This window comes from Pelecanus crispus, chromosome 7 (genome assembly GCF_030463565.1).
Source record: "Pelecanus crispus isolate bPelCri1 chromosome 7, bPelCri1.pri, whole genome shotgun sequence".
NCBI classification, from domain to species: domain Eukaryota; kingdom Metazoa; phylum Chordata; class Aves; order Pelecaniformes; family Pelecanidae; genus Pelecanus; species Pelecanus crispus.
In genome coordinates this window covers 24,551,562-24,578,949 of record NC_134649.1, presented here as the reverse complement: position 1 = coordinate 24,578,949, position 27,388 = coordinate 24,551,562, and the positions used below count along the sequence as shown (strand labels likewise).

General features: G+C 51.8%; 1 protein-coding gene across 3 annotated transcripts in view; it reads right to left on the bottom strand.

The window, feature by feature from the left end:
• The window catches only part of ZNF609 (zinc finger protein 609), a 73,021-nt gene that overhangs the window by 34,271 nt on the left and 11,362 nt on the right, over nt 1–27,388 (bottom strand). The window contains exons 1-2 of one of the 3 annotated variants that reach the window (XM_075714270.1): nt 25,290–25,304; nt 23,269–24,133 (exon numbers count right to left, since the gene is read on the bottom strand). In XM_075714270.1, coding sequence (XP_075570385.1) covers nt 23,269–24,015 — 747 coding nt within the window. In that variant the 5' untranslated portion in view covers nt 24,016–24,133; nt 25,290–25,304. Of the gene's footprint in view, nt 1–23,268; nt 24,134–25,289; nt 25,305–27,388 lie in introns of those variants that run through there. The other 2 variants (XM_075714269.1, XM_075714271.1) reach the window with 2 other exon arrangements.

The window sequence follows — 27,388 nt, the reverse complement described above, 5'->3', positions numbered from 1 at the left end:
GCTTGTTCGCATCCTCAGGAGCGGCGAGAGTCAAACAGCCACCTTCTCAGGCCAGGAGGGACATCCTTGCTCCAGCCCCAGCTCTGCTGCTTTGCCCACTCTGGAAGGACCGTGCAGCCACCGCCCAATGCTGCAGCTAGGAGCCAGCCATCACAAGGACCTGAGCTGCTTTCCCAAGCCAGCAGCTCCCACCTCCTCACATGCAGGCAGAGGAAGACCCCGGAGGAGGGAGGCAAGCGCAGAGACTGCAGACACATCTTGTTTTAATTGCATCAGCAATCGCTAAGCAATTAATGGCAGGGAGGAGGAGAAACAAGGCACCAGGAGAGAAAAAGGGACACAGCAAGGAAGGGGAAACAATTTACTCTTTCCCTAAGGAGAGAGGCACTATTTACAGCCGCAGCTGTGGTGGCCTCACCCACTGCATCCCGCTCCCATAGCTGTACCCTGACCACTAATGTGGCTTTGTGCTTTAAGACCCAAAGTCCTTTTCCTGAAATCATCTCCTAGACCCAGATGGAGGTCTCTGACCCTCCCACATGCACAAACCCTCCCACATACTTCCCAAGAGCCACAAGCCATCACAAAACCCCAGGTCAGGCAAACACCACCGCCAAGGTTGAGCAGGGACTGGAGATGGAACCTCCCACCACCATGCCAGGGCTCTGGTCTGCAAAAGCACTGCAGCTCCCATCCAAAGCGCTGCCCAGTCCCCATCGTCACCCCCTGCCCATCCCACTGACCACAGCAAGCAGGAGACTGAAACTCATCCCTGGGAGATGTTGTCCTCCAAAGCCTCCATGGCATGATCACAGAGATCACAGCTCCCCAAACACAGCCCGGAAAGCAGAGGCACTGGGATGCCAGAAAAGCAGCATTGCCAAAAACCAGCAAACCAAGTGCCAGCATCCATGACCAGCTTTTCTGCATCTTTAGCGACAAGTAGCAGACGCTTAAGGAAAAGTCTGAATACAGCAGCAATGACAGCTGGAGCAAATACCTTCAAGCAAGGAGAAATCAAGCAGGAGCTGCTGGTCTGATCCCCAGCTTGAAAAGCTGGCCCTGAAAGGAAGGCAGACAAACGGGGAAAGCATCTGTGGGAATTGTTCACCAACCGGTTTGCAGCCTTCTTGCCTAACCCTCCTCTTCATCATGTCTGGCAGCCCAGCCCAATGATGTTGCCTGCTCCAGGATGGCAAAGTCAGGCAGTGGCGGTCTCCCCATGCTCAGCCGAGCGCCGGCAGGCTGGCAGCTCCGCTCACCTCTGCTCCTGCTGTTGGAATAAAGCGCTACGACAATTTCTTGCTCTGTTTAGCGAGTGCCGGGGACTGCCAGTGCTCACAAAGCTCAGGGCCTGACCGTGCCCCTGCTGAGCGATTCCCACTGCAGTTCATCCAGCGACAGAAAATAGCTTTCAACTCATTAATGAGCCTGTGCTAAGATAAGGGGATTCATCAACAACCCATCAAGCATGGAGCCAAGCGGAGTCCTTGTCCAGATCCCAAGCCCTCCTCCTGCTTGTTAGTAAACCTGCTGGTGGCTTCAAAAATCCAATGAGCTAGGCTCCAAATTCAGGTACACTTGGAGGAAAAACACAAGGCACTCCATGCCAGAAAGCCACCAGCTGAAGTAGGGAGCTGGCAGGAGAAGCTCAGCTGGCAGCAGAGGCTTCTCTCTGAGGATACCCATGGGAACAGCCCGCTTGGTACCCCCAAAGGAGATGCCACAACATTTCACTGCATTGATTTCACTGTTTCTAGAAAAAGGATCAGAGGCGCAGACCCCGTTTCCAGCACGCAGTTGCTCCTGGGTCGGTTCATGATTGATCATGGCAGATCAGTCGGGAGCTGGTGTAGTTCAAACTTTACGAGCTGGAAACCTGATGCACCCCAAGGCTGAGCACCAGCCAACTGCTTAAAATCCAAGCTTTGCTACAGTAAAACCATCCTTCACTCACTGATCCTTGGCTTTGAAAGACTTACACTGTCAGTTGGGGTTGGGTGGCAGTCCCAGTGTCTGTCCCAGTGTCCGTAAGGAGACGTCCTCCATGTCACAGAGTGCAGACAGAGGGGCGAGCTATACCTCCAGCCTGCAGTTTATTAGAGCTACTTTCTCTGCTCATCCCTTGAGCAACCACATTAGGAGAAGGGACTGGAAGGGAAGCCTGCCCTGCCTCCTTGCCCCAGGCAGACTCCAATCACAAGTAGCACGCTTGCCCAGCAGCAAGGAGCAATAGGGTAGCTTCATGGTAGATACTGAATTGTCCAAGAAGCAGGAAAGAGGCGCGAAGCACCAACAGCAGCAAGCAGTGATTTATAAAGATGATGTGCCTTTCCAGGTCACATATCAATAGGAGCCTTGCCTCCCCTGTGGGCAGGGAGCCAGGCCGATTATCTGTCATATGCTACAAGTCACGGTGCCAACAGCCAAGCCGTGATCACCCAGCTTGTTTGAAAAAAAAAAAAAAAAAAAAAAAAAAGAAAAAAAGAAGGACAAACCAAAAAAAACCCCCCAAAACCCCAACAACAACAAAAAAAAGACCACGCACATGCAGGCAACCAGCTTTTATTCAAGCCCGTGCTTGCTGGTGGTAGGTGAGAAAGCACATCAGCCTGTATGAAAGCATGTAATGCCTGGAGGCTGATCCTCCCTTCAGCTCCTGGAAAGAGTGATGGCAACCAGCATGCAGGAGCATTGCCCATGGGAGCAGCTCTGCAGCTGCCTGTGGGTGTTTCCCCCACCTCAACTCACCCCAAATTCAGCCCCAGGGTTTTCGCAGTGATACAGGCTTTGGAGGCAGAGCTGGCTGCTCTGTGAATCCTGCCACTGTTATGATGCTGCCTGAACACGGAGCTAAGCAGTCCCTTCTCCTGCACTGCCAGGTGAGGAGCAAGCAGCAAAACAGTGTGCAAAAAGAGTGTACGCAGGTCCACTGTCACAAGCTATGTGGCTTTCACAATCAGTTTGTGCTAACAAGTGTACTGTTTTTTGTTTTTTCTCTTTTTTTAAATCAATTTTAAGAAGCCAATTTTTCAGAAATTCAAATTTAATACAGCATTTCCTCCAAATCCTGTTTCCTCTGCCAGACCAGAGGGATAAGCTGAGAACCACCTGCACCTGAGTCAGCCAACAGTCACTGAGCTGAACCATCACAGCTTGAAGGACACAAGCTTCTGGAGCTGCCGGCTGCCAGCACCATATTAAGCTTTTTTCCTTCCTTCTGTTATACTGAGTAATCCCCAGATGCAGCCACTCTGCAGCAAGATGCCATTTGATATTCCTCAGGGAGTCTTGGAGCTTTTCTTCCCCCTGGGATCAAGAGCAGGAAAAGGTTTGCGGTGCTTGTTTGACAGCCCTGGAGAGCAAGTGCAATGCAAAATCCCATCACTTCTGAAGCATATTTCATCTAGAGTTTTAAGAGAGAAACCAAATTACATGGGAGAGAAACTCAAGACACGCAGGTTGAGACTTTGAGAAGCGCTTGCCAATATTTTGTTCCCTTCGGTTCTGCCAAATGCCTTATAGGGTGCTGATTTTCCAAGGAGGGGATATTCAGAGATCCTCCAAAAGGACGTGCAACAACTGAAGCACCTAACCTAATCACTGGTGAAAATATGATCGAAAACAGTGATATGACCTTGTGTTTTGAAGGAATAAACAAACCTGGAAGAGCCAAACTGTCAATGCACCATCATCATTGCTCAGAGTGAAACAGCTACGCAAAGATTTGAGGGTTCAGGTACAGAGAGGTGAGCATACCTATGCAAAAAGCTTTATTCTAGATTTCTAGCCCATTTTGGCCCCACCAGCTGCATGTCCAGTCCACGCAGACCAGAAGCAAGGCCAATACATGCTGCCCCATGGGACAGGATGCTCCTCAGAGAGGTGAGACCTCAGACACATTGAATCTAAGCAACAAATCGTCACCCATGACCTCAAACAACATGACACATTGGGAACCTGTAATTAGGTAATTAAGAACCTGAATATTTTTACACCTAGGATATACCACTGCAGGCCACGCACAAGCAAGCCACCCACTGTCTCACAGCAATGGTGGGGGGAGCCTCCAGTGCCAGCCAAAAATGGGACCAGGAGCTGATGATCTAGGAACAAAAATAAAACCTTGGGGTTGTGAGCCAGGCGCCATCCCAGCTGAGCTTGCGTGCCAGAAGTTTAAGGAGGAGGTTGTTTGCTGACAGCTTAAAGGATTTAAGGGAAGGATTAACCATGGCTTTGCTGATGAGGGAACCAGTGGCAAACTCAGAGCAATCCCATAAGAACAGGGAGAAGCTGGAAGAGTACAGGGAAAGGGAGGATGAGCCTACAACGGCAAAAACAACAGGGACGGTTTGCTTTGTGTAGGGAATTCAACCAAGGGCTACTCTTCCAGGCATTAACAACCTTCGTTTGCTGTCCACCAAATATGGTGGAGTCCCACCTTCATGGGAGAGCACTGGATCATTTGGGGAACTGAAGGTGCCCACATGCTGTACAAGTGAGAACATCACAGCCCTCAGTCATGAGTAAAGATGCCCAAAAAGAAGAGAGTGCAGAAGGCCTGGAGGAAAAGGACATGGTGGTGGGAGTTCTGGTCTGGAGGTGGGGTAGGAGGGAAATCCTGCTACAGAGCAACAGGCAGCAAGGAACCACAGATCGGCAGCACTGGCTGATCCAGGAAAGCTTCATGTTTGTTGCCCAAGAGCTCCACGAAGTGTTTACAGCCAAATCAGGCTCATATCCAGGTGGACATAACAGATAAAAAGCAGGAGGTGGCAGATCTCCTGCCCCAGCTCAGCTATGTGCAGAGGAACATGCAACTGGAGGGGTTCATTCCAGCAAGCACGGGATACTGGTCACCAAGAACATACGCAGACAGATCGATAAGACTTGTCTGGCAAACTGGAGCCCAGTGACAAGGGCATGCTGCAGCTGGAGGCAGCTAATCTACCTGCTCAGCAAACAAGCACGGTCCCCTTAAGAGGAAGCACAATCAGCACAGATTTAGCTGGAAGAGGGTGGGGATATCACTGAGCTCCAAGCCATGGTCTGAACCTTATCTGCTGCTTTAATACCTATCAGTGTTGATACAGATTAAAGGATTAGTCAGGATTACTGAAGGCAACCCCCTTCGCCCCAGGCAGCCAGGATGGGCATGGGTGCAGTGCAGCTCTGGCATTCCCCTCTTGTGCCCACAGCGCTTTGCACTGCACCCTTGGGAGAGAAGGAGCCTACCAAAAGCATGGTGAGGAGGCCCTCCATGAGCGACAGCAGCCTTGAAAAGTCAACCCATCCGCAGGGGAGCAAGACTGGGCTCTCCAGGATGAAAACGAAGCTTCGCCAGCCAGAATCCCAGCAGAAGTCAGGTTTGTTGTCCCAATGATTGCCTATCAACACAGACCACGTTCAGCAAGTCTTCATGGACCAGCACCACCACCAGATGAAACCATCCCACCATGCTCCAACCATGGCCACCCATTCCTACCCTGGCCAAAAGCCCTCTTTTACCAACATAAGCATTTGTGCAGCATTGGGAAACCACCTGCTTAAAACCTGCTTTTGATGTTGCTCGGCATAGCTTTTAATTGAATCATTTCCCTGACTCAGTTCCCTACATGGTTGCACAAACCCTTGAGCATCGATGTGGGAAGAGGCGGCCAAGAGCAGGCAGGACACCTCCTAGTGTAGCAGTGAAGCTCTGATGATCACACAAGTAGGCAAGAAAGTTCCTGTGCCCAAGCTCAGGCTGAACATGAACTTTGTGAGATTTCCCATCTTCCAAGAGATCATAACCAAATATCTGCTGTGTCCAGAGAGCTGTCTCCTAAAATCTGCTGGGCTGAAAGCGGTTCAGGACAACAGGCAAGACTGGAGATTCCCAAAGCAGAACAATACCCCAACGCTGCCTCCCATCCCCATGTACCCCACTCCCTTCTCCAGGTAGGGGCCATCAATTAGGAAGATCATGGCTGTGGGTCTTCCCCTGGGCAGCAGGGAGGAAGGCAGGACCTCATGTCTCAGCTGGTCATCATCCAGGACAACTCGACTCTTAAGGATAAAGGTATAAAGAGTAGTGGCAAGCCCCCAACCAACAGGCAAACTGTGTGTAGGCACCCAGAGGACGCCCATCGAGGAGAGCAGGCTACAACATAGCAGAGAAGGTGGAAGGTATTTTGGGGTCAGTCTTGTTTAACATCTTTATCAGTGCTCTAGATGAGGGGATTGAGTGCACCCTCAGTAAGTTTGCAGATGACACCAAATTGGGTGGGAGTGTCGATCTGCTCGAGGGTAGGATGGCCCTGCAGAGGGATCTGGACAGGCTGGACCGATGGGCCGAGGCCAACTGTATGAGGTTCAACAAGGCCAAGTGCCAGGTCCTGCAGTTTGGCCACAACAACCCTGTACAACGCTACAGGCTTGGGGAAGAGTGGCTGGAAAGCTGCCTGGCCAAAAAGGACCTGGGGGCGCTGGTAGACAGCCGGCTGAACATGAGCCAGCAGTGTGCCCAGGTGGCCAAGAACGCCAACAGCATCCTGGCTTGTATCAGGAATAGTGTGGCCAGCAGGAGCAGGGAGGTGATCGTCCCCCTGTACTCGGCGCTGGTGAGGCTGCACCTGGAATACTGTGTTCAGTTTTGGGCCTCTCAATACAAGAAGGATATTGAGGTGCTGGAGTGTGTTCGGAGAAGGGCAACGAAGCTGGTGAAGGGTCTGGAGAGCAAGTCTTATGAGGAGCAGGCGAGGGAACCGGGATTGTTTAGTCTGGAGAAGAGGAGGCTGAGGGGAGACCTTATCGCTCTCTACAACTACCTGAAAGGAGGTTGTAGTGAGGTGGGTGTTGGTCTCTTCTCCCCAAGTAACAAGTGATAGGACGAGAGGAAATGGGCTCAAGCTGTGCCAGGGGAGGTTTAGATTGGATATTAGGAAAAATTTCTTCACGGAAAGGGTAGTCAAGCATTGGAACAGGCTGTCCAGAGAGGTGGTGGAGTCACCATCCCTGGAAGTGTTCAAAAAACGGGTAGACGTGGCATTTTGGGACATGGTTTAGTAGGCATGGTGGTGTTGGGTTGATGGTTGGACTGATGATCTTAGAGGTCCTTTCCAATCTTAATGATTCCTAGTTTTGACTTTCATTAAAAAATAATCCAGCCACCAAGCCAGGAAACATGAAATTGCTACTATACCCTTAATTGGCTTAGTGGTGGACTTGGTAGTGTTAGGTTAATGGTTGGCCTGGATGATCTTAAAGGTCTTTTCCAACCTAAACGATTCTATGATTCTATGAACAGTCCTTTTCTGATGTCCGGACAGATTTATGGAGGAGCTAGGAAAATGCAAACTTTCATTTTGGGACAATTTGGCTGGTCAGCACAGCTATGGTTTACCAAATGCCACAAAATGAGGATTCATTTGTCCAGGCCACTGCTCGCTTTTCTTCACGCCTAGCTTAGGGGAGAGCAACATCTTGAGATGCAGGCGGACTTCAGCGTGCACCCGCAACCTGATACCACCGCTTTCACATGTGAGTTGGCTTTGGTGGGAGACCCTTCCAGTAAGGAACCACTGGGGTATGTGAAACAATCACAGAATGGTTGAGGTTGGAAGGGGCCTCTGGAGGTCATCCGGTCCAACCCCCTGTTCAAACAGGGCCACCCAGAGCAGGCTGCCCTGCTCTACAGAGTGTTTTAGGTGGCTGGCCTGCCTCCTTTACCAGTGAATCCTAATCCAGCACCTTCACACAAAATCTGCATGCTGAGCATCATCTCAAGCACTACCCATCCGAAGGGCTTTGCAAGTCAGATACTGCCGAGATAGAAGGTGGAACCAAACCTGGCTCTTCCAGTTCCCTTGCTTCCCCCACAAGGACAACAGGAGGGAATGGCAGAGGCACTGAAGCAGAGACAAGAAGACAGGCTTAGACATTGGGGCAAAACCTGCAGAGTAAGACATCACCATTCTGAAATGATCACCTTCCAGAGCCAAGGTAGTGCACTTGTGTCCATGTGCCAGCATCCCACATAGAATCATAGAATCATTTAGGTTGGAAAAGACCTTTAAGATCATCCAGTCCAACCATTAACCTAACATTACCAAGTCCACCACTAAACCAATTAAGGGTAGAGTAGCAACCCCACGCCTCCTGGCTTGGTGGCTGGATCATTTATAATGAAAGTAAAAATCCCACTGCGATTTACGGGTGATCCTTCAGATCAAGCTGCAAGCCCAAGGCAGTCTCCCTGTCCCCTCCCACCAAAAGAAGCTCCTCTGCAAGGTGAAGACCAGGCAGCTATGTGCCCAGTAGCTATGGCAGAAGGCACCTGAAGCTCAGGCCACATACTGCTAATGGGCTCATGAAAAATATACACAGATAAAAGATTCCTTCCCCCCATGCAGAGAAGGTCTGAGAGTAAGAGGAAGGACCAAAATCTTCCCCAAATTGATCACACTTCACTCAAAAATACACACTCTATGATCGCCTCTCCATAAGAAACAAGATATAATGTCAAGATCTGCAGTACTGGACTTTGAAAAAAGCCTAATGAGCAACCCTACGCTGAGATTTTAATTTTGTTCCAGAAAAAGCAAGCAGTGTTTGCCCCACCAGGAATGCACAAGCTGCAGAAGCTGTACCAGGTGCTCAGGCAACCACCTGCCAATAGCAATAAATCTGACACCGGAACCAGGACAGGTCAATTAAGCCCCTATAAATTCTTGGCCCAGATGGAAGAGTGGCTGCTTTCAGCCCCATTGGGTTACAATCCAGCTGGAGTCCTCCAGTGAGTCTCCAGCTGCCCATCCTGCCCCACTCCCCATAACCCCAGGCAGAAGCCAGCATGGCTTCTGGCTGGCATGGATGTACTCAGCCATCCCAGGGCTTTGAGGAACTCTGCAGACAGAGCCACCAAGCCTGATGGTGCTTTGCAGAATTCACATTTCTAGAGCCAAGAGAAGCTCCTGAAAAGGAAATGCTGTCCCACCAATACAACCTCCTCCAGATTAGTATCAAAACTGTTTAGAGTCAAGGCTATTGGTCATGGCTTTAATCCTCTGCTCACCAGCAGTGGTGTCATCCCCTGGTTGCACTCACCCTTCACTCCTGCTCCTTCCAAAGCCGCTGGTTGTTTTAAATGAACTCAAGCGGTGACATGCTCAAGGCCTGGCTTTGCATATTACTCAAAGGAACATGACAACCACTGATGTTCTCACCAGGAAAGTACCACCTACAAAACATGAACCCTAAGGCTTGATGTGATATGCAAGCCACCAACCAAGAGGTTCAAAAGAAAGTCCTTCCACAAGCATGCTTTTCTTAATAGCACCTTAAGAGTTATCTGTATTCAGTCAATTGTGAATTAACCAAGCTGACCCAATACAATCAATCCTGGGTCCTTTAGGAGAGGCATGGTACAGCACAAAGCCAGGGCTGGATCCTATGCAAGCCAGGGGAGCATGTTAAGCTTCCTCCAGCAGATCTAACTCTGCCCCCTACAAAGCAGATGGCATCAAAAACATATTTTGCCTCATGGCCACACAACTTTGGAGAACACATGCCATGTATACCTACATGTCTCATCAAGGAAGAAGTGTAGATCCTTTTCACTGCACAAGTTGTCAAACAAAGTCACAGCACACGGACGTGTGATTTTAGCAGAAACACTGCCAGAAGGAGCATGACAAAGGGGGCAGAGTTAAGGCTGCTGCACTCAGCCTAGCTCTGCACTTCCCAGGTGTTGAGAGCCAAACACTCAACTCTGATGCTGCACCAACCTACATTTCAGTTGGCTCTTCATACAATGCCCTAAAGATCATCCATATCATGTTGGCACCATTGCATTCTCAACACCTAAAGCTATGCCAGCTATCAAGCTCAGTATGTCGGCCTGTCACAGGATCAGATGGCATCCTGAAGGAACAAAAGCAATTCATTGCAGGGGGCAAGGAAGATGGATGTGTGCATCAGCAGATTTCAGACTGTTCCCATCAACCCAACCATGGGCATGCAGGTCCCTCCTCTCAAGGATTCGGTCACCTCAACCACAATTTCCTGCAACTTCCCTGACGGCTGTTAGATCATCTCACACAGCATGTGACAAACACTCGCAGAGAATTTATAGTCCTATAACCCCCAGCAGGAATGACCAGCCAGAGGATTTGGGGGCTTTGTAGGGTTGTTCATTGTGCTCACCCACAAATTGTTTTACAAGAGAAAGTCCCGAGAGTGGTACTTCGTCTCAAGCAAAGATTGTTTTTGGCAGCTTTATCAGAACAGTTCCCACTCCCTTAACCTCTTCTTGGATAAAAGCATATTTAGAAAAACAGTCCAGATGTTGGAATATCAATAAAACAAAAAGCAATGGTACAATGCAGTCTTGAAGAGCCCTTTACAAATAAGCACAACATTTGGTTTCTGCTCAGCAGCGCCAGGCCCACACTCATAAACCAAGACTACATGCTCACCTTGCCTGGAATTGGAAAATAAAACCTGGTTAGGGTTACCCATCTGCAGGACATGCACGCAAGAACCGCTCCTGCAGCCCTCCTTCCCCGAAATGATCAAGTGATTCGTACCACTCAATGGATTTTTAATCAAATTTTCCAAAATAACAATTTACAGAAGGAGTTACAATTGAGCCAAACCCCAAAATGAGAAACTTGAGCTGGGAAGATGTTATGGGAAATCTACCATCAGCTCTAAGCAAGGGTCTGGAGAGATAAGATTAATCTCCCATCACAGCAACAGGTTTGTCCAAGCACCAAGACACTCCTCACACACACCTCAGTTTGAACCCAGAGGTCACCCACAAGGGCTTTCAACCTCACAGCAGCATTTCTCACACCCAACAGCATTTACCATTACCATCAACAACTTAGCACCATAGAATGATTTGAGTTGGAAGGGACCTTCAGAAATCATCTAGTCCTCAAAAGAGGAGCCAACCTCTCATCACAGGCTCCTTGTGCTACCAGCTTGGGATCTGCACCAAGTTGGATCCCCCTCCTTGCCCAGAAAATCTGGCTGCTTCTGTGGCCTAGAGGATGAAGCCATTGGATTATTGCCCAGAAACAACAGGCACCTGAAAGTCTGGTTGCTCTTGTTTCCTGCAGCCAAAGGCTGGAGACCATCGTGACGCCATGAAGATGTGGTGCATCTCACCTGTCCTCCCTGCCAAGCAGCCATGGAGAGCCCCTTCCCTGCAGGAAGGCAGATGCATTTGACCCCAGGGCTCAAGCACACTGGGAGCATCGGGTATAGAGGTGGTGCAACAGGAGCCCCAAAACAGCATCCATTCACACAACAAGAAAAACCAGAACCAGATCTGCTGCCGGCTGGCCTCTCCACTGTGTCTTCCGCCTTTGAAGGGCCCCATAAAGAGAGGTGCTCCTGCCAGGAGCCAAGGCACTACTGTGTCAAGTACACAGCCTGGAAATCCCAAAACTTCCATTTTTTAATGCCATGCACCTCCTCCTGCCCTTGGTGGAATGGGTAAATGCTGAACCCACTTACAGAGACCACATGGACAGTACACAAGCTGGTCCAAACTACCGTTAGCTACCATTGAGTTATCCATTGCAGGGAACAACAACAGCTCCTGTTTTCTTGGTCTACAGGATGGAGCAGAGCGCAGCACAGGCTGTGAGCCCCTCAAAAGCAGGGCCTTTTGCTGGGACATGGCTCCTCCACAATCGAACCAGGCAGTGATGCAGCAAAGCCATGGCACATTCAGTCACCCTCATGCTGGGGGGGTGGTTTCACACGCAGTCTTTGCTTTTCTGACACAAGATCCATTCCCTGTAGAGCACGGCCTGAAAGCTGAACCACCCACTCTCCCTGCTAGCAAGGGGCTTTAACTCTTCCCCTAGGTCAGGGCAGCTAGGAAATGCTCTGCTCACAGCCATAGGGTTTCTACCAAAAGGCTGGTTTCCTTCAAAGGGACATTCAAAGCTCAGCCCCTCCAGCTCCCTTCACCCTGTACACAAAGCGGAGTATTAATAGCCCGTCTGGAAGACCATAAACCACTAAATACCTAAAGAGTTCCTGTACCTTGAAATGTTAATGCTAAGCAAAAAAAGAAACCTTCCTGTTAGTAAAATGCTCAGCTCTGTGAGATATATATACACACACAATTGCCTTCCTCCCCTCCAAGCCACAGAACAGCAAACAGCACTCAAAACCCTAAAATGCCACTCTGCTTACAGGACATCCTTACAGATCTGCTTGTCTCCCCAACACCTGGATGGGAGAGGCTTCGCCACCACAGGCCAGCTCTTCCTGATGACTTAGTTACCACCTCAAAGAGCTGGCTGGTGCCCAGCCATCCTCACCTTACAGGATCCTTTTCAGCCTTCTGAAGCAATCTCCCCCAGCCCCCAAGCACGCACAGCCCAGCCCCCTTCCTCTTATTCCAAGCCTCCCTTCCTTGCTCAACTACTACAACTCAGCTCTGGCACTGATGTCCCTCCTCTTTCCCATGGCTTTGCTCCCTTCTCCTTGCAAAGAGCCTCTCTTATGTATATCACAGAGGGTGAAGGAGACACAGGAGCACTGGCAGAGGGACTGGAGTGGAGACCTGGGGTTGTGCATCCCGCTGGGGAGGGTGGGTCAGGATCCCAAGCTGGCAGGGCAGTGCCAGCTGGAAATACTCGCTTGGAGCTGGTATAGTCATGTTAGCTGCGGCTCTTGGTGTGCACCGTGCTTGGCATGGGACCATGAGGACATTGCAGCCCCTTCACCACACCACGCCATTGACGCAGCATTCTGGCACCGACACCAGCTTTAGCAGTACCAATTATTTTTGGGATGCCCTCCCCAGGGAACAAGGCCCTTTCAGACAACACACCCCATGCCTCCACTTGCCGCCATCCATGGATGAGCCGCTAGGTGGATGCGACTCTCTCTCATCCAGTCTGGCCAGTGACAGGCTTGAACCCAGGACTGAGCCTTGGCTCTGGGGTCCTCTTCCAAGGGCTGAGCCCAAGGACAGCAGCCGCCAGCCATGTGGCACACGGTTCACTCCAGAACAAGCCACATCCATCTGTTAAAAAGATGAGCAGGGCCGTTCCCAGCACAGGAAGCAGCATACCTGCATCCCAATGACTGGAGGGAGGGACAGGGCAGGGGGTGGTGAGCAGGGGATGTCTGGGAACAGCATTCGTTTGCATTAGCACCTAAGGAAAAAATATCACAACATCGCATTTACATAGCTAATTGGGGGAGCAAGCTTCCCAGAATGAAATTACTTTCTGGCTTGGGGAAAAAAACCCAACACCACAACCACAGGATTTGTAGCTGTAATGGTGCCTTCTCCACCCAGAGCACCTTGGGTGCTCTCCCCAAAGTCCATGCTCATGCCTAACAGGGGACCATCTGATCTGTGCAGAGGATGGGGAAAACTGAGGCACAGAGGCTCCAGCATTTGCATCAAGGAAGGGCAGCCAAAAGCCCCAATGGCTCCTCTATTCTCTCAGCACGAGACAGAAAGTGCTTTTGAGTTGTATCACATCCCACCCTCTTGACAGGATGTAAAACATGGCAACCTCCATGTTGTGACCAGAATTAAAGCTTACGCCTGCAAAGCAGCTTGCTCTCCACATTATTCATCCTGGCACACTTCAATAGACCCCAAGTGAACAAGGGCCAGGCAATATTTTAAAATAAATCTAGACATTTACTGAGTTTTAAACCAATATCAGTGTCAAGCACAGGGGAAACACCAGCAGGTATGAGAACACACCATTACCATACCATATAAAAGCTTTGTGGTTAATGTCTTCCTGCAAAGGGATTTATCCTGTCCGCAGCACGCTGGGATGGAGCCGGCACCATTCAGCAAGACGGTGGCAAGGGAGGAGAGGTGGACAGCACAGGCACCACATACCCTCCTGGGTTGAGCAGTGCTGGCCAAAGTCACAACGAGCCCTGTGAGAGGCCGGTGGCCAGGCAGAGCCCCTGCCCCCTTACACCACATCATTGCCCCGGCAAAGCTCCTATCTCCAGTCCCAGGCAGCATCACTGCTGCCCACAATCCTGTCCATCTCAGTGGTGCAGCATTCCCCCCCATGCCAGCCTACAACCTGAGCTCACCCTAGAAAACCCCAAGCACATTTATTTACATCAGATCAGTTCCCTGATCTGGTCTGTGGGCAGGAATGAGTAACAGGGACAGGAATATCTCAAGCAGATGTTGTCACCAAACACAACATATCATCAGGCTGCTGGTAGCTTTAAATCATTTTGGAGCCCGGCAACTTCTTTCCAGCCTTGGGCTGTGCCTCCCCAGCTCTGCAAGTCCAGCTGCTGGCTCAAAACCTACAACACCTGGGGTGGCTTTCCCCTTGCAGCCCAGCAAGGTCTCCAGCTCTAGGCACTGATCACCATGAGGTGGGCATGTCCAAGAAGTCACCCCATAAAGTCCACTGCAACTGCCAGCTGCCTTTTCTCCTGCATGGGGGTGCTGCCTGCCATCAGCTCTGAATATTTAGGTGCTGTCTCACCCAGCACATCTTTGAGGCTGCCTGCACACAAGGACTCACAGGTGAGATGGATTTCACAGCTCCAGCTTGAAGCATCCTCAAAAGCAACAGCAGAGCAATGCAGCGCCAGGTGTGCACAAAAATTATCAGGAAAGCAGTGGCACAGAAGACACACAGAAGACATCGTGCTTGCAGGAAACTGGGAAAAGGCAGTGAATCCCCAACAAGACAGCCTTTAAAAGCAGAGGAAGGGAAAAGCAGGCAGCGCTTTGCTCCGCAGCCCTTTCCAGCAGCCTCCTCAGCTGCCGGGTGGAGGAGCAGCTTTGCTCATTAGTGGGTTATTCCTGGCACACTCCCCCTGCATCAGCTCCCCAGCACAGCCACGGGAGCAGCTCGCCAGGTTTTGAAGCCTTCGGGGTCACACAGCACTTGAGATGTGCAAATCTTCCTTTAAAGAAATCTCACTCAGGCAGATAAATGGTGCTGGGTAACCAGGGTCATTAGGCTAATAAGCAGCCACTACCAGCCTGGAAGCAAAGCAACAAACACGACAGAGTTTTCCTAAGCTGGTTAGCCTCAAAGTCTGACCCATCTCAAGCAGTTACCATCTCCATCAGAGGAGAAATCAGGACCATGAGTCAGCAGGATCAATCACCCACTGGCCTTTCCATCAAAATCTCTAATCAAAGCATCGGGGGAGCGGATTTGCAGCTCACTTGTGCCAAGGAAGCAGTGCATGGACCCCGTCGAGAAGGAGCCATCCCCCCCTCTGTCAGCCTCTTTGTTAGCACATTGTCATTCTGCTCTCATGCTTTGGGAATGGGGAGATGTTTTCTCCACTTTCCCAGCATGGCTCTATTTCCTACTGCCGTGTCCTTGATGGGGAGCTGCAGGTTCTGCTTCCCACTCTGGCAGAGACGGGGCTGCATTTCAGCATAATGACCTACTAAACAGGATATGGCAACACCAATGGGTCGGGCATCAGAACTAACTTACCCCTTAATTAGTCCTTCATAACACTGCCAGCCAGGAAAGCAAATGAGGAGAGATGCAATTTTTCCTTTATAAAACCTTCAGAGGTGGGATCAGCTAAAACTCCCAGCCCGCTACATCTAGCGGTTATTAAAAAAAAAATAAAAAGCCCACACATAAATAACCTCTTAGCAGGAGCCAAAACTCAAAGACTAACCCCATGGTTTTAAGTGAACAAGGCCAATTTCCTCCTTTGTAGCTCTTGACACATGTTGGCTGCATGCCCCCTTCTTGCCTTGTTCCTGCAGCAGAAGGCTCTGGGCAGCAGGTCCAGGGACGATAAGGAAATGAGCGGTGTAATTCCCAAGGCCTCCCAACGCAGCCCTGTCAGCAGCTCTGGAAGCAGCCGATTCCAGCATGGCTGGAGAAAAGAAACCATGGCAAGAGGAGCCCGCAAGAGCTGGCAGCTGCCTGCACCCCCCTGCCACTTCCTTGAGCTGCCAATGCTGCTCCAGCTGCCATTCCCCCAAAAGAGCCAAACCCTGCGGAGTGAAGGGTGGGAAGCAGCGCTGAGATGGCAGGAAAACAGCTTCTGCCTGGGGTTTTCAGTAGAAGTGGGTCCCTACTGCAAGCATTCAGCTCCCTGTGTGCCCTAAAAATACCAGGGGAAAAGGAATTACAGGATTAATGCCAGCTCTGAAGGGATGGATGGAGCAAGCTTTGGAGGGGACTGTAAAGGGCAGTTTCACTGAAATACCTCCACTGGAAGGTTTTCCTCCCAAACTCTGGACCCAAGAGAAGCAAACCCACGCTGGGCACTACCCATCACATCTGGGTCAAAATCACAAGCATGTCTTCAAAGCACAAGGCTGGGAACAGCCTGCAATGCCCCATCCTGGCTTTGCCCCACATCAAGCAACTCAGCTTCCTAAACCACCATCTCAAATGCAAAGGAGCACTCATCATCCTCACCTCAATGGGGATCTCAGGTCAGAGCAGCTCGGGTTTTGTCAAAGCCTCCCATCAAATGTTTTGACATTTAGGGTGAGAAAAGCTGTTTTGCTGTGTTGGGGTGTTTTTGTGAGCACAGAAGGTGCTCAGCACACAGACGGCTTAAGCCCTCGGCACAGTGGCTCCCTGATCCCATGCCATTCCTCGGGGAGCTCAGTGGTCAAACCACATTTGAACCATTTTGTAGGGGAGAAAGATGCAAAAAGCCACCAGCGGAGGGTGAGATCGAGTCCTAAAAGTATGCACAGAGAGCAGAGCTGGAAGCTCTGAGCAACGTGAATCTGCTGGACTGCCTTACTGGTGCCACCGTCAGCTAGTGAAGGAGAAGAGGACAAGCACTAAGGGACAGAAAGAAGCTAGCGATGGCTGGGATACTGCAACAGAAGACACCACAGCAGAGCTGGAGACGTTTATACCCACCAGCAGGACAATGCAAAGCGGTAGCACAGGATTACTCTGCTCTGATGAGACCTCACCTGGAGCACTGCATCCAGCTCTGGAGCCCTCAGCACAAGAAGGACATGGAACTGTTGGAGCAGGTCCAGAAGAGGGCCACAAAAATGATCCGAGGGCTGGAGCACCTCTCCTACGAGGACAGGCTGAGAGAGTTGGGGTTGTTCAGCCTGGAGAAGAGAAGGCTACGGGGAGACTTTATTGCGGCCTTTCAGTACTGAAAGGGGGCCTATAGGAAGGATGGGGACAATCTTTTTAGCAAGGCCTGTTGTGACAGGACAAGGAATAATGGTTTTAAACTAAAGGAGGGTAGATTTAGACTGGATATAAGGCAGAAATTTTTTACAAGGAGGTTGGTGAAGCACTGGAACAGGTTTCCCAGAGAGGTAGTGGAGGCCCCATGCCTAGAAACATTCAAGGTCAGGTTGGACGGGGCTCTAAGCAACCTGATCTAGTTAAAGATGTCCCTGTACACTGCAGGGGGGTTGGGCTAGATGACTTCTAAAGGTCCCTTCCAACCCAAAGCATTCTATGATGAACAGCCACATCTCCACAGCCACGTTCAAGGAGCTGCCTCCACAATCAGGTTGGGGCCAAACCCACAGCAGTCTCTGGGCTCTACACAGAGCATCTCTCTCTGAGATATAAAACATGAAGCAAATGCAATATCCAATGTACAGAAATGTCCCTAAGAGAGTCTACAGTCATCTCCTGTTGGGCTTGGACCTAGCAGAGCTACTGCCTTCTGGGCAAATCTCACCTCTTCAAGCTGGAGTCATCTGAGCACCTCTTCACGCCAACCCTCACCCCTCCATCCACCACCAACTTCATCTGTCCCACCAACAATGGAAAAAAAAAAAAAAAAGGCAATGGAAAAAAAAAAAAGGGCAACCATGTTTTGACTCCAATTAAGGAATTAATGCCAAGCTGACCCCACGGTCCATTCGCCAGGGTGGCGAATGCTTGCTTGCCGGCTCTCCACCCTGGCTCACTGCCTGCGCCATTGCCCCACAGCACGCTGGGATGGTCATGACTGTAGAAACAGCACTGAAGACACCATGCAGGTCTGCCTCTACGGGTTTAGGTGAAGAAGGTCTGCACAGATGACACCAAAGCCACACTGCAAACTGCCAGAGAAGACAGTGGCAGCAGGGAGAGCCCAGGGATGTATTTTTGGGGAGTACTTCTTTTCTGGCAGCTGCCACCAGCACGGCGTAGCCACCCCACTTCCTCCACCACTGTCTGACCTCCCAGCTACCTCTCGAGCACCACCTCCAATGCCACGCTGTCCTCCCACAGAACCAGAAATATATTTTCACATCAGCTTTGGGGCCCATCCACTGTGGTGTCCCCCACCTTACAACATCCCCTCACCATCAGGCCACTCATAGCAGGGGATCTCTGCTTGGAGCATGCACAGTGCATAACCATGCTGCGTTTGGGGGCAAAAATTCAGGGCAAAAACATGCTCCGGTGGCTTCTACCCCGTCTCCCGCAGAGGGACACACACTCTCCTTGCTGCCTGAAACCACAGCACACGTGACCCAGAGAGGCTTTTCAGAAGAGCACAGTCTCCAGCAGCTTCTGTTTGCCTTTCCCTTGTTTGCAGCAGCATCACATCTGGACCCTCATCAGGAGGAGAAAAAAAAAAAAAAAAAACCAAAACAAAAAAACCCCACACACGCCCTCTTCCCGCTGAACAACCTCTCAATCAAAACAAAGCCGAAGCGGCAGCCAAGAGCTGGGAGGCTCTTTTGTTTAATGCTTAACATCCCCTGGCTGGGCCGAGCCGCCCCAGCGTGTTGAGGAGCAGGGTGCCAGGGGCAATGGTGCAGGCAGCGAGCCAGGGTGGAGACCTAGCAAACAAGCGCCCGCCACCCTGGTGAATGGACCCCTGGTGCCAGCTCAGGCACATGAAAGCAGCCAGCAGGGCAGGCAGCAAAAACAGGCTTCCCAAGCCAGGCTGGCACTGCTCCTCCATGCACGGCCATTTTGCTGAGCATGGCTGCTTGCCGAGAGCAACTGTTCCCTCCCAAACACCAGTGCCCCACCAGACCAAACTCCAGCTCAGTTCCAGCCATCCCCAGTGATCCATGGCTTGCCATCCACTGAGTAAGGGACAGACCCGGTTGCTGGTCAATGCGTTCTGGACACTGGTGCATCAGTGCAGTCTCATTTCTCTCACTGCTGCAAGAATTATTAAGCTCCCACTCCTGCCCCCCCCAGATATCTTTTGGGACTTCAGCAGCCCAGGCTGGTGCAAGGAGCTGCCCAGACACCGAACCACAGCCCAAAGCAAACCTACACTAGGTGCTCAGACCTTCCAGGGGCTCTGGGGTGGGCCATGGGTTCCGGCCAATGGGTTTCATCATGATCAGCCCCATCCTTGGCAAAGTTATCACTTGTGTCCTGACACACTGATGGCATCAGGTTCAAGGAGGGTATGTAACAAGCCAGCACATGCTGCAGCAGGAGGCTGGATACAACCAAGATACACACGTAGGAAAAGGGCGTTTGGGATATTTGGTTCCCAAGGCTTCACCCTGGGAAGCAGCAACCACAGGAGCCATGGGGCCACACCAGCAAAACATCTCCCATCGACACCATGGGCCATGTCCACAGGCTCTGTCGCTGTGACACCAGACATGGGAGCACGGGTGATCTCACCCATGGACACTGCCAGCTCGAGCACCTGCTGACATGAAAGGGCGTCTGAAAAAACCCAAAGCAAAGCAGTTTCCTACACCCAGCAGGGACTGGAGAGCTGCAAAACCCTACAGCGAGATATTTAAAGAGCACAAAAGCAGGAGGGGCAAACGTTGAGCTGACTGTGGCACCAAAGCACTTTGTCAAGGAAAAAAACTCAGTACTAAAGTGCTCTTTAATCCAGCCAAGGAAAAACAACAAAACCTCCTGGCTGGAGGCTGACTGGCTAGCATGTATGTATGTACAAGGAGGTCATCTACCCTGGGCTGAAGCTGGTAGAGGGAGAGATGGTGTCTCTTTCTTCATCCACAGATGGAGACCAGCCTCCCTGCCCAAAACGGAAGCGGGAGCAGTGCAGGGTTAAGCAGAGGACAAGCTGCCAGAGACCAAAGGTTGGGCTGAGTCACATTGTGGCGTTCCTGTTTCAGTCTGAACAAGTTTCTCTCTTTCCAGGCAAGGTCTGTCCCCAGGCCTGCAAGAGCCCATCGCCTTCATGCCCCCAAACGTGCTCCCTGGAGGAGCTGCCCTCCCACAGTCAGCACACGTACCTCTGCTCTTCACTTGTCCTTCAGACTCCACATGCCAGTTTTGGGGCATCTCTGCAGCTTTCAGGAGACAGCAAGAGCCCAACACCACTGCTCACCTCCACCTCATCCCCTCCATCCTCCACCCTGCCCCAGCCATCAGCCCATCCTCAGGCTCTTCCTTGAGAAATGAAGCTGCTTTCTCACCCCTTGCCATGCAGACACCTTTCTTCTCCTCACCGACAGCTTTCCCGACCCAAAAGAAGCCATCTAGCTGCCTCCAAGAGGCTGACGAAACACAGCCAGAGTTTCCTCCTGAGCACAAACGCAACATGTTTTCCTGCAGATCCAGACCTTAAATCACTTCTCAAAACAGGGCTCAACCCTCCAGGCTGAGCCTTCATCGATGTGGATGTACCTGACTCCGCAAAGTAAAATGGCAGAACTGTCCTCACAGGGTATCTATACAGATATGATAGAATGGTTTGGATTGGAAGGGGCCTTCAGAGATCACCTAGTCCAATCCCCCTGCCATGAGCAGGGACATCTTTTGCTAGATCAGGTTGTTCAAAGCGCTGTCCAATGCGACCTTGAACATATTCAATTACAGGGCATCTACAATGTCTCTGAATGACCTGTTCCAGTGTCTCACCACTCTGATAATAAAAAACTTCTCTCTTATGTCCAATCCAAACTTACCCTCTTTCAGTTTAAAACCACTACCCCTTGTCCTGTCACTGTAGGCCCTGGTAAAAAGTCTCTCTCCATCATTCTTATAACTCCCCTATAACCCAGGTGGGGCCTCACCAGAGTGGAGTAGAGGGGAAAGAATCACCTCCCTCGACCTGCTGGCCACACTGCTTGCAATGCAGCCCATGATGCAACTGGCTTTCCAGGCTGCAAGTGCACATTGCCAGCTCATGTCCAATTTGTCACCCACAAGTATGCCCAGGTCCTCCTCCACAGGGTTGCTCTCAATCCTTTCATCCCCCAGCCTGTACTAATAGTGGGGACTGCCCCAACCCAGCTGCAGGATCTTGCACTTGGCCTTGCTGAACTTCATGAGGTTCACATGGGCCCAGTCCTCCACCCTGTCAAGGTCCATAATGTTCGGTCCCTGTCCTCATAATCCCCACCTCACTTTGGCATTTCTACCTGCAGAGGGTTTCTGCAGCTGCATCAGTGAAAGAAAGAAATCTTTAATAGTAAAAACACAGGAAAAGCCATGCAGGGTATGACCAAAGGTCCAGCCAGCTCCCATGCTGGCTTTGACAGCAGCCAGCAGCAGATGGCTATGAAGGAATATAACAGCCAAGCGTGTTGAGATATTTCCCAAACCACTTCCCAAGCTCCAGCGCTCCTCCAGCTTTTCCCAAGCCAGAAGACATTGCCCTGTACACCCCACCCCAATGGGTTCCTCCTCCACAAACCCACCCAAGTGCTCCAGAGCACCGCTTTCACCATCCATGCTTTTTGCAACAGCATTCAAGTCCATCATGCAAAAGAGCATCTGTTCCTCTTCCTGGTTTCATTCACTCCGGTTCTGCTGCCAGAAAGGACAAGGAAACAACTCGTTGTCTCCACACCACTCCTTAATTTTACAGGCTTCAGTCACCTGCCGCAGGAGTCTTTCTCTCAAGTGGAGGAAGCACTGGCCTACTTCGCAGTTCTTCTCCCAGAGCCATCCCATAGCTGACCATCCCCACCACCCCTGTCTCCATATGTGCTCTATCTTTTTGCAGATGGGGGAAAAAAAAAATCTCCCTAACACCTCCCTGGTCTCAGCAACTGTCCCAAATCCACTGAGTGCTCCCCACCCATCCCTTCCCAGTGCCCAGCGACATGAACCCCACGCCAAAGCAGAAATCCTCCCGGCGAGCCACCGGCCGCAAACACAGCAACACACCCCAATACCCTCCCAGCCACTCTCCCAACACCTCAGCACACGTTGACAGCAATAGGACTGAGCCACCCTGAACGCCCACACTCACGATGCTCACCCCATGCACAGCAAAAGCATGGTTTCACAGGCACGGACCGGCGATACCACACATGCAGCTAGTGCAGAGGAGCTTCTGCTCCAAGCGCGAAGAACTCCACACACTCAAAGTCTTCCCCCATCCACCCGCAGAAATCACATCAGCCACTGTGATTACTAAGAAACAAGGTAACTGAACTGCCACTCCAGTGGCCATATCCAGAAACAGCTGCACAGCCACCCAGAGCCAAACACTGCTCGGACAGACAGACGGCCATTCACCCCATCGGCTGCATGCCACTGTCGGGGCTTTTCATGCCCCTGGTGACCTGGAAGAGCAGCTTTGATGGCTTAGCATCGCTGCTGCATGTTAGCAGAGGAGCGACACATAAAAAAAAAAAAAAAAAAAAAATCACCCACAGCAACCTGTCGGCCCAAGGCTGATTGTCACCACAAGTGGGACAAAACCCACATACCAACAGCAGACCAAGAAACAAGGCAGTAACTCCTGTCAACCCTGCACCTTGTGCTTGCCTGCGCACCCACACAGATCCCACATTTACCAACACATTAAGGTCTCTTTCTCTGCAAATGATGCAACCAGAGACAAATTAATTCCTCTGGGAGCTACAGGGAGCTTTGACATGCAAGGTGAAGCCACCGGGAAGCAGAGCACAGCGGCCAACAGACATTGCCCTGTCCTGCTGAGAGCTGGAACGGGCACAGGACCAGGACATCACCCTCACTGACAGCCCAGGCTCCTCACGCAGCGTGACAGGAGCCAGAGAGGCTTGGACTCACCTGGCACAGCTGCAGCGCTAAAGAACCAAATCCCCGAGGGTACAGCAGAATGGTACCCTGATGCACAGTGACTGCAGGCAATTTGCTGGTGCATGGTTCCCAGAAGCCAGGCACAGCTTGACCGGTGCCCTCCCATTGCCGTGTCCAGACTCCAGCACATCACAGAGCCAAACCATCTTCACAACTGAACCAGGAGGCACCAGCCATACCTCACTGCTGGCCCCCAACGGTACAAGACACTGCTGTAAGCTCCCACTCCCTCATCACCCACAGTGGTATGTCCCAGCGCAGGAGTGACCGCCAGAGCCGAGCGGCAACATCACCTCCACCCACACCCCAACACCTTTCTTACCTTCTCCGACTTCACCTTTTTCAGCTGCCGGCATTCATTTTCCCCATCCTCCAGCTCTGACTTAACTCCCAAGGGATTGAGTGCAGCTCCCGTGTCAATAGCTATACTCCCAAGCTGCTCAGCAGCAGCAGGCTCTGTCCCCTGGCCCCCATCATACTGTCCCACCCTCACTGCCAGGGCCAGGGGCTGCAGCACGCTGGGCTCCTTCTCCGCTGCAGCCCCCACACCCTCACTCCTCTCCTTCTTGCTTTTGGATGAGCCACCCTCCTTTTCCTTCTTGGAGCCAGCCACGCTGCGAGATGCTTTGGCCGTTTTCTCCGAGCCCTTCGGAGTGACGGCGGGTACCAAGCCACCCGAGTTCGTGCCATCCCCAGAGCGTCCTTGAGCCTCCTTCTTGCCACCAGCTCCCTCACTGGGAGTGAACAAGGAGGTCCCCGGGGTTGGCTTGCCACTGTCCTTGCCACTCTTGCTCCTTTTCGACTTGGATTTGCCCTCCTTGCCCTGTGGGCCCGGCACCGGACTCACAAACTTGATATTATCCGGTAGGGTTGCCACCGCGTTGGGTGCCGGGAGCCCCACCTCTTTGGAGCCCGACATCTCCAATTTCTGCTGATCCTTCTCCAAATCAGCGTCCAGGTCAATGATGAGATTCCCTACGCCAATGTCCCACTCATCCCCGCTGTCGTACGTCTCAACCGGGTTTGCATCGATTCCTTTCCCTCCGGAAGCTCCACTGCTCAAGGACATCTTAGAGTTAACGGCCCCTCACGGTTCAAGGCTCTTCCCTGCCTCCACGCCCTTGGGGTCACCTACGTTCCTCAGGGGGCTTCCAGCGGTCGGGGTCTGCCAGATGACAGCATTGCTGCTGGAAGGGAGAGCAAAGAGAACAGGGTTACACACGAAGAGCCCCAGGCAGGCAGATCTGCCTTCATCGGCAGCCCTACATGCAGGCAGCAGAAGTTCTGGTCAGGGTGAAAGCCCCCAACCTGGTCAGGGTGAAAGCTCCCAACCTCCCAAATCCCCCATTGCACAACACAAGGCAGCACCCTCCTGCCACCACCCCCAAGGCTGGGAGCTGCTCCTTTGCCATCCCTGCAGTGGCAGCCGTCTGGCACCGGTCCCTCGATCAATACTAGCCCTGGCAGGTCATGGCTCTCGGCTCCAACAAGACATTACTCACACGTTTCTCCGCTCACCACTTCCCTCTGAATTATCAAGCGCTGCCCCTGGGAGGGAGGATTGACTCCTCTCCTGCCAATGCCACCTGGGGGGAGGGCTCCTCTCCCCACCAGCCTCACTGCGAGGGACAAGAGCCACTCATCAGGGAAGTCGAGTGCCTTGGTGGGAAATAAATCCCAAGTTTCAGAGTGCCTGTGACACTTGGGATGCGTTAGAGCGGTTGCTGAAGGCCGAATGGCAGCAGGAAGCACCAGATTTCCATCCTGCACCTCCAGGCAGCACAACACAGCACCTGGCTTTATGACATTAAACCACCATCACCTCCAGCATGATGAGCTGTGTAGCAGGCTCCAAATGGGAAACCAAGGCACAGTTGCACAAGTATCTGGTCTTAACTGCGAAGAGAGGGACCGGCTGTACCTGCCCACACTGTGGGCACCCTCAGCTAGCCCAGAATTTCTCCTCCCAGCTTCCCAGCCCCTCGCCTTCCCTGCTCTCAGATGCTGTGTCCCCAGAGGCAGCGGCGGGGGGGGGGGAAGGAAACAACAAAAAAGACACCCACATGAAACCCGAAAAAGCACTGAAGTTGCTCACTGAGATTAGCTCGGAGTTTCTCACTGAGATTAGCTTGTGGCAATTTCACTGATGAGACATCATTAACACATGAAACAGCTTCTTCCCAGCAGCCACCTGGCTAGCTACTCAGCCCCAGCCACCACTCTCCAGATCTCTAAAGAAATCCTTGGCCACCCATTTGGATGAAGCCCCTCTCCAGCAGCACCATCACCATCCTCCCCTTCCCCGCCTAGTTCCGGGTCTGCCCAGCTCCTGGTACTACTTACGAGCAACACTTCAAAAACAGGTGACTTAAAGAGAAACAAGAAGGGCAGCGGGGGGAGGAACACACACACACACACTTCTTCAGACCCCAGCATGCAAGAGCCTGGAAAGCAGCTTCATGGTGCGTTTTCAGAGATGCAAACACTGTAAAAATGCCAGGGATTCTTTCATCAGACAGGCTGCCGCAGCCAGACCATTTTCCATCTGCTCCCCACAGCATCCTCGGCTCTGTACAGCTAATAATCCACTCTCTGACAGGTCATTACGGGTATTTTTAACCCCAGGAGCCAGGGGCTAGCATGCAAGCTGGAAATGAAAAGCACTGACCTCTCATTTCAGCAGCAGAGAAAGTGCTGAATCAAGAGATCACTTTGTGCACCAGAGTCACTAACGGCTTCCCAAAGCTGCACCGTGTGTTTCTCGTGCCTCCTCTCCTCTTCCTGCTCCTCCTGCCCCAGCACCTGCTTCCCAGCCCCAAGCCAGGGCATCCAGCCCAACCCCACCAACGTGCCTCCCTGCAGCCCCTCTCTGAATCACCAATGGGGCCAGCGATCGGCAGTGACCATCTATCTCTGCATGGCACAGACCTCCTTGGCCAGCATGTGTTGCTGCAGCCAGCTCCCTTTGTGCCGCAGACCTGCAGCGATTCCTTTGTCTGGATGGGCAAAGCCGATAAGAAGATGGATGAACCAGATTTTTAGCTGGTAACAGCCCCTTCCCAGACCAAAGCTGAAGCACAGCGTCCAGCCACAAACCCACTGGACAGGGCTTGGGGACACAGTGCTGCTGCACAGGTGCAACACACATGAGCTACCAGGAGAGGATGAGGTTCAGCCTCCAACTCCAAGAGCTGCCCACCCTAGACTGGAGCATACAAAGGGCCATGGCCAGCTCAGATCAGAGGGAGAGATGCACCTGGATCTGGCCTCGCAGTCACAGGAAGGTGATGGACAATCCACAGGGCTGTATTGCAACAGGCACAGCATCACTCCACACAACGCCTCCACAATGCCAGCTTGGCAGGCTCTCAGCTAGCGCCAGGTAGCTTGCCTTGCTGTTAAGTGTGCATATATACATGTACACACACATATACATAAATATTATTTATATATATGAAATAAGGAGAGCAGATGAGCAGGACTTTGGTCTGAAACTACGCAAACAGCAGCGTTTGCCAATTCCTACCACAATAAAAGGAAGAAGGACCCCAGAGGTCCACTGGGTCCCTGGCAATTAGAGAGCCAGGAACAATCAAAGGGTTAGAAAACAAGAGAAAAAACATTCACCCTACAGAGGAGGCATCAAGGGAGTCTGAGCTCTGCTAATGCAGAGGGAAGGGAACTGCAAACAGGACAGATGAGAACAGGCTGGATTTGCAAGAGCAGAGGAAAGGCATGTTATGCCGAGAGCCGGGCAGGGAGCTCAAGATGTGCCACCACAGAAGAGGGCCCAGGGCAGAGATTGGCCCTTTCCAGCCCAGGGCTGAAGGCTAGGACCCCAGTACACAATCTGGGGGGATCTCCTGAACATCATCCATTGCATGTGGCTCTAAAGCATTTCCCGCAGCTCAAACACCTCCTCCCCAAAATTCCCATCCTGATTCCTCATTTCTCTTCTCCAAAGAGCCACCCTTGCAGGCTCAACTTCTGCAGCAGAGGAGGTCCCTCTCCCAGACAAGAACCCCAGGGACCCCCAACCTGCCACGCCGTCGCTATTTCGGGCGGACAGGAACCCCTGGCTGCTGCAGCCCATGGTGCAGAGAAGGAGGTCCCTTTCCCACAGCCTGATTTGCCCAAGCTGGAGCACTGGGTGCTATCCAGATCCTCCCTGCTTTCCTGCTGGGGGAAGTAATGCCACCAGAAATCACAGCATCAGAAAACAGACCGAGGAGATTGATTCAGCTATAAATGTGTCCTTCCCCTTACCTCCTGCCATTGCAGGATTGATCCCCACGCAACATGAAAAGCATGTGCTCACTTGTTGGCCTGGAGACCTGCCAACAAAGCATTTTAAGAGCAGTCCTGGAGCGCAGATCCTACAAGGAGACAGCTTTCTGCTTGAGAATGCTGCACACACACAGCACCAGACATGAATAATTCAG